Consider the following 7,792-nt stretch of genomic DNA (forward strand, 5'->3'; position numbering starts at 1 on the left):
TCTTTCACTTTGTGTGGCTTGCATTCATGCAAAAGCTTGGAATCAATCAAAACCATTCACTTGGCATAATATAAAAAAATATCCCATGTGAGATACCTTCAAGAAAATCACTCAAAAAAAACTTTCAGTTCGGTCATTCCTAAAATCAATTGAAGAATTCCAAAATTTTTTGCCCCCTGTAATGGCAGTATGTCAAGAAGCACAGGAAGCTTGATAAGTTGTAACCAGACCACCTTATACTCAAACCACCCTTATAAAATCCAAACTGTTACGGGGGGCATTAGACTTACTCTAACATCGTACATTTTTCATCGCTCGAATTATCAAAGTTTTAATGCGCAATCACTCCTAAGGGGAGTGATTTGGTTCCTGTGAAACCAACCTTGAACAGTGAACTGACCATCCTTTTCCGGTTTCTATATCCAGTCCTCAGCTTCCGTTGGGTTTGCCTTGATGGTTTGAAATAGTCCTATCAACTTGACCATTGGGTTCAGCAATAAACCTCCACATAGGAATTAAAAAAAAAGCAGAAGAAAATGTTTCTTTTGGACTTCTGATCAATTGGGTAAATACCTTCCGGCAAAATCAATTCAACTAGCTACTGTTCCAGTTGTTTGTTCAAACTTACGCTCAGTGCTTTTTGTCCTTGTGCATTATAACACATTAACCAATTTGGCAATCCTTCAGGAATCAAGTTGGGAATCTGGTATACTAAATAAAACTTCCATAAAATTAGCTCCAAGTTGCCTAGTAAAATTCATTTTCTTTGTCTTATTATGTCCATAATTAAGCATTCTAACCTGTAAGATTCAAGTGACAGATACAGGAAATGCAACAAAAATATGAATTTTCCTCACTAACTAAAAAGCTTAAGTCATGGACAAGATTCAAGTGAAAAATCTCTTTTTTTTTCTCTTGTCATATTATAAGATTAAACAACTAGGCACTTCACCGAGTTTGATTCAGTTTGACCATATAATTATTACAGTGGTTCCTTTGCAGAAGAGATTGTTGGTAGCATAACTGAAGCCAACTAATTGTTCTAATAAGATCAAATAGATGCATATTCTCTGATAAATCTATTCACTGAGATTATTTCTTCAAGATTAACAAGAAATTCTGTTAACAAAAACAAAGACAATATAAATATTGAGGCATTGGCACAATACACTGTACACTGAAAGTGAAAGAGACTAAGGACACCAATGTTGGTGGTCCTGGCTGTTCATGGCCTTCCCTAGACCAATGAGACCAATCCTAAGTGTTCTCTGATTTGTGTTCCTATTATTATTAAATTTACATTGCATATAATCTATTTTATTCCCACTTATTTTAAAACCACTTGTTTCAAAGGCATTTTTCCCCAAACCTAATTTTGCATCTAATCTTTTGTTAGTTTTATCAATTAATACTATGTCACTAGAAAACAATAAGCACCATGGGACCTCCTCCTAAATATGTTTAGTTAATTCATCGATGTTTAATGCATATAAATAAAGGCCAAGTGCTGAGCCATGGTGAATAACATAGAAAGACTGAAGAGCATCTGATACATAGCAGACACCTGTTTACATTACTTTCCTTTAGATGATTCCCCAGTATATTTGATCTTTGTCCATCCCCTGTCTTGGAAGAGATAACCATGCCATTTAATTATCTTCGAATCCATGTGAAATTTGGCTCCTTTGCCAAACTTCTTACCTCTCTCATGTTTTGTTTGTGGCATCATATGAATCTGCAGGAACCTAGCCTGTTTTGCATTACCCATCCAATAACTTTTCTTGAATTCCCTTCCATTATAAGATTTGTACTGTTGAGAGATTTTCCTAATCTCTGTCCCTGTAATAAGGAAATATAAGTTTCTACTTATACAAGGGTTAGTAGTGCTTGAATCCTCATTTTTTTTGGGACAATATTATGAAGTTCCTACTTTCCCTAGTGAAAGAAATAATAATTGAAGTGCTTTTCTATGGATCGCCCAGAGATCCTTTTGGGTATTCTGGTTTTCCTTTTCAACATTCATACTGAAATATATTTTCTGTTCCAAATAATTTGAAGTAATATTCCCCACAAAATTGCTTACTAAAAGCAAAACCAGATTTTTCCCAATAACATGCTTTTAACTACAAATAGAAGTAGACTGACTAATGCCTTGTTCACTAAAACATGATCAAATAGTTGGAAGCTTCAATTCTATTTGAATAATTAGCGATTCTTATTTATTTTAGTACTTAAACAAATAACCTTCCAAAACTGTGTATAGAATGTTTGAACCAATAGCATGAGTTCTATACACAGATGCATCACAAGAAAAGTGCAACCCTGCGGTAATAAACACTCCAAAAAAAGGTAGGAACTATTAGTTTAATTACAACACATGCATATTCACAATAAGGAGATTAATAATAAAATAAGTCATTGTTCAAACTTTATGACCCTTCCACATATGTGTTTTCTTGGTCTTATAGATATTACTGCATACATAGAGTGTGTAAAAGAAATCCTTAGAGAAAGGTATAAATAAAAATTGCTTTTCTTAAGAGAATTTATATTCATTTGTCTGCATAAGAGAGAAGCATGGAAAAAAATTAAACCTAACAGATTGAGAAATGATGGATGATAATAATATAATGTACAAGGTATCTGAAGTGGATGACTTACTTTTTCTATATCAATAGAAAGGATGAGATTCTATTAGAGAGTGACAGTAAAGGAATTATAAGAGAAACTAGTGGTAGATGACAGCAAATGTGGCCCCGCCACAAGGAACAAAAAATAAGAAATAAGCTAGGATAGGACCAAATTATGCCAAAAACAGGCTATGGTGCAACCACATAGTAGTAGAAGACCCACAATACAACTCTTCTCTACCTGTGCCATCCTGAAACAGAATTACAGTGGAACATATGGGGCTGGATACATGAGTCCTGTTTTCACCATTTCATTCTGTTTAATGACATATTCGTTGTTAAATTATTGGTGCAACAAGAAAAGAAGAACCAGTATCCGTGATAATGAGAATTTGGAAAAATTTTAGTGCCAGCTATCAACCTGACGCAATCTTCCTCCTTTATCCTGGCTTGGGGCCGGTGCTGTAAGATAAACTCACACTGGCATAATACATACAAATGCATGCATATGTTTCTTAATCTCTGACAATTATAGCTGTAGAACTCCTTAATCAGAATGACTCATAGCCACTCACTATAAATAATTTCATACTTTATCAGGTTTCAAACAAGTTCAAACCAATCTCTCCAAAGCCATCCACAATCAGAAAGACAAATAGTTGTTTCAAAGAAATATGTAAGTACTGTGTACATTGTTGCGCATAAAAGGATGAGCATCAACAAAATGGAAAAATACAGACACAGGAATTTCAGGCTAAAATTGTCAGTTTTATGCTAGTGAGGTAGCGGACAACCAGAAAATATTGTCCTAGACATCAAATAAAAGTCAATAAACATACTTTATCTCAATGTTACTAGAAATGTTGCCTACTTGTGTACATTGTCTCTTCTAGAAAGCATGTAATTGTGAAATTTGTTGTATCAACCACACGATTGCAAACCTAATTAAATAATGGAATTATCCAATATTGCCTTGCAATGAAACAAATTATTAGACCTGGAATAAAAGACTCTGTGCTTCAAAATGTGATGAAAAAATCACCTCAAGAGACCCTCTTGAATCACAGATCCAAAAGGTGACTAAATAAGAGTTGCCTTCCACAACAAACTTCTTGAACTCAGAGTTGTAAATTCTAATAACCTTAAACCCAGAAAAATTGCTGTACACACGATAGATTATACAACTCAGTTGCCTGTTTTTGCATGTATTTCCATGAGAGCCAAGACCAGAAATCAATGTTTGATGTTTCAATACATGACATAGATATTAGATAGTACACCATGAACGAAACAATGTCCATGAAAATGCACGGCACAATGTATTCTCCCACCTTGCAAAACAGCTTTCTCATTCTTATTTTCGAAAGTGGTCATTAACAGCACACCAGTGAATGGCCAGCAGGAATCATTATATACGTGAGTAGGGTTAACAGCTGATTCCTCTGCTTCAGCTAAATCTGCCGACTCTGAAGTAAACTGCAGCTAAATCCAGTGTTGTGCTTACAATAAATGGATTACTTTTGAGTTTATCATTTTGAGTAAACTGTAGTTTACCCATTATCTTAAGCAGGAGCATTTTTTGTTAACCCAAATTAGTGACAAAAAGGATAAAAAAAGGAAAGGAAGGGGGGGGGGGGGGGGAGGAAGCATTTATGAAGCAGAAATAACTCGCATTCATATAATTACAATACCACCATCGTAAACCACTGAACCAAACCTAAGTAAATCTCTTTTCCTAATTATTTCCTTCTTTGGTTTTTTTTTTTATTTCTCTGGACCACAAGAAGCCAGACCAATCCATAAGAAGCAAACTAGGCTGGCATCGGAAAACCATTTGAAGATTTTATATGGGTAGCTAGCAATCATATAATTAAAACAATGGACAAAACTTTCTGATTGCCTTTCAAACTCCTCATAAACAGCCAAATAAATAAAATGATTGAATTGAATCGAACCAGAAAAATCAAATTTCAAAGCTTCATACATTTGCCAAACTTATAACTTGGTCCTTAGACCATGTACAAAAAACAATAGAAGAAAAGGAAAAACTACTAATCATGTGGCCTTGGATGCATCAGGATATCAAAGTCACTGATAGTCCATTCTACAACTTGATCAGGGTTCATGAAAACCTCTGTACCAACGCCAATAGAGTCCCAAGACCTATCTATAGGCACAGTCCCTGGATCCTGATAGAAAGGTAATGTGAATGCCAATTGTCCAGCCTTTAGCTTCCACTTCCTTGAATCACCGATCCATCCATCTCCTTGCTTCTTTGGGAATCCATATGATTCCCAAACCGGATGAGGTAGTATCTTAATAATCTCCTGTGGCATTGGATTGCTGTAAGGGTCGCATAGTTGGTATAGCTCTTGAAGGTGTTCAGCATTGCTAGGTGCACAGTAACTATGGTAAGCCTCATATGGAAAGTTTGCTGTGTCATTACGATATATGGGAGGGGAACCACCACGAGTAATGTGATACGGAGGACATGCTTTTAAGTTGGTAGGGCTACACAGTGCAGTTGTGTTTGGACTGAGGATCATTCTGAAGTATCGATTTACATCAATTCTACTATTGCCTTCGCATCTAAGACCTTCGTTCCGCCAACAGCTTCTCATCTCTAGCAAGTTGAATTGGCTATTTGCACCTCCTCCCTTGAGCACATTAAGTGTGAAAATCACTTCAAAGTCTGGTGAAATTGTAAGCTGCAATATCAGAACAAACCAAAAGAAGTTAAAACTCTTAACTAACTAAAAAATATCATTGCAAATTATATGATCAAATAATCAATATGATCAGAAATCAGAAATTAATTATGGAAAAAATATAAAGAAAGATGCCAGCACATTGATACTTACATCCTTAGTCATTCCTCTGGTACCATAGCCAAATTTTCCACCAGCAGTATCAGATTTCAGGGTGAGCTTTAGTGATGGGTATTTGTCTGATGTCCTCAAAAAGTGATGAAAAGCCCAACTCTTGTCCTCTCCAAGCTTCTTTTCCCATGATACAGAGTAGTAGGAAATGTTACGTGTTACTCCTTTACCAAAATCAACATCCAAGTCATAGGTGCCAAAGAAACTCCCTCTAAGAAAATTCTCCTTTCCAACAGTTTGCAAGCTGGTATAGTTATGGAACATAAGTGGCTGATTCATACACCCCTTTCCAAAACATGAGAATCCATCTTCTGAATGTTCAAAGGGACCGACCTTCCTGCCTTTACTGGGGCACAATCCAGCATGTGTGTCTAGGTTACCATTTCTAAGAGTAATCATCCAAAACTGATAATAGTCAGAAATAAACCTCAGGTCGTTCCCATGTACCTCACACTTGGAACCAAGATACAGTTCCTTCTGAACAGCATACAAATCTGGGTCATTAAGATGAGACAAATGTTGTCCCCTGAATGAACTAGGAAAAGGCTTTCCAACACTTAATCTGTTATCGGCTTCTGTGACTCTATGCCGAACAGAGAATGTCTTAGGATGGACATCAAAGCAATCAGCTGCAGCCGGGCTCCCCATCTTAGGAGCTTCAGATCCAACCTTGTTACAGTAGTTCCATGAGTCTATGGCCAATCTAAGGTTAGAATTTCTCATACCAGGATCTCCCACAACGGAATATTCAGGTCCAGGCCACTCGTAATCATCTAATTGACCGAAGGAAACAGTGAAGGAAAAGATTGAAAGGAAGGAAAGAATAGCTAACACCATAGCCATTTTGTTTGTTGCAGACGCACGCACTGCAGATAAACAGAAGAGAAGAGAAATCAGTGTAACGGAACAGAAAATGAATAAGAAAGAGAAACAAAGGAAGGGAGAAGAGACTTACCGTAATGATTTCTCGGTGTTGAACCGGACCAAGTGTAGTGTTGATGATGCTGTGTGTATGCGAATGAGAGTGAGAGGCAGATTCTATTTACTATTTATAAAACAAGAATCCTACTTAGAGTAATAACGTGTGCTGGAATGGAACTCTGTTAACCGACTTAATTAACCGAGTAACAGATAAGATTGTGATTCAAACGACAAGAATAGGAAATAAGACAGCCGGCCAATCGAAAAGGAAGGCTAAAATGTTGGAGTTGGAATAGGATTATTAGTAGAAACGGCTGCTGGAATGGAATTCTTAACCGACTTAACTAACAGAGTAACAGATACAGAGATTATTAGTAGAAGCGGCAATAATAAGAAATAAGAAAACCGGTCGTCAACCGAAAAGCCTAAAATGTTGGAGTTGGAGTTGGAGAGTACTTCGGACAATCACAGCAACTAACGGCTGCCTTTCTATGGCGGTTACTAACGCTCCACACCGACCAAAGCTGATAGCTCTTTATGAAGATCGGGTCGGGTCGGGTCTGGATCTAAGTGGAACCAGAACCGTCCCGGTTAATATTCCGGACAGTTATACTGAAGACTAGGGGTGTAAACAGATCGAATTCGAATTAGATCAGGTAATATCCGAATTTGAATCCGCTTAGAAAATCCAATATCCGAATTGGATCCGATATGCAACGGATATTGAAAATTAATATCCAAATTCAAATCCAATTAAATATTCAAATATTCTATTCGAGTCGAATTTGATTAATTGATTATTTTAGATAATTAATAAATATTTTATTGACATAAAGTATATAAATATATAAATTATTTATATAACTTAATTATTATATATAAATTATATAAAATATTTTATATATTATATATAAGAATTAAATAATCAGTCGAATTCGGATATTTATCAAATCGAATCAAGCCATATCCGAATTTGAATCCGATTAACTATTCGATAAGAACATGATACCCAAATTCGACCGATTAGATATTCGAATTATTCAAATTCGATTCGATTATGTCGATTATCAAATTCAAAATCAAATTTTCGAAAACCGTTGACACCCCTACTAAAGACTATATATGTTTTTATTATATAACAACTTAAAATTTTAAATTTTGATATTATAACCTTAACAAAATTGATAAAAAAATATTTAATTAATTACATGTTCTAGTTATGTTTTAAGGGATATTGTCTGCCATTGACTATATCTTGGATTTGACTTTGAGAATTGCGCAATTATTTGTCGAGTGCCCCAGTCCTTGGTGATAAGAGCAATACTCACCCAACTTGAAGTTCTTTGGTAGGAGATTGGGAAT

At 35.7% G+C, this 7,792-nt stretch overlaps 1 protein-coding gene across 1 annotated transcript; it reads right to left on the bottom strand.

Annotated features, from left to right (window-relative positions):
* Window positions 1-4,547: 4,547 nt before the first annotated feature.
* LOC148790498 (uncharacterized) lies at window positions 4,548-6,601 on the bottom strand. Its single transcript, XM_088892125.1, has 3 exons — window positions 6,465-6,601; window positions 5,492-6,375; window positions 4,548-5,338 (listed from the first exon to the last, which is right to left on the bottom strand). Exons 2-3 carry the CDS (start codon window positions 6,350-6,352, stop codon window positions 4,682-4,684), a joined length of 1,518 nt encoding a protein of 505 aa, XP_088748251.1. The 5' UTR covers window positions 6,353-6,375; window positions 6,465-6,601; the 3' UTR covers window positions 4,548-4,681.
* Between the last annotated feature and the right edge of the window lie 1,191 nt (window positions 6,602-7,792).

This window comes from Nelumbo nucifera, chromosome 7 (genome assembly GCF_055504915.1).
Source record: "Nelumbo nucifera cultivar China Antique chromosome 7, China Antique-T2T, whole genome shotgun sequence".
Lineage (NCBI taxonomy): Eukaryota > Viridiplantae > Streptophyta > Magnoliopsida > Proteales > Nelumbonaceae > Nelumbo > Nelumbo nucifera.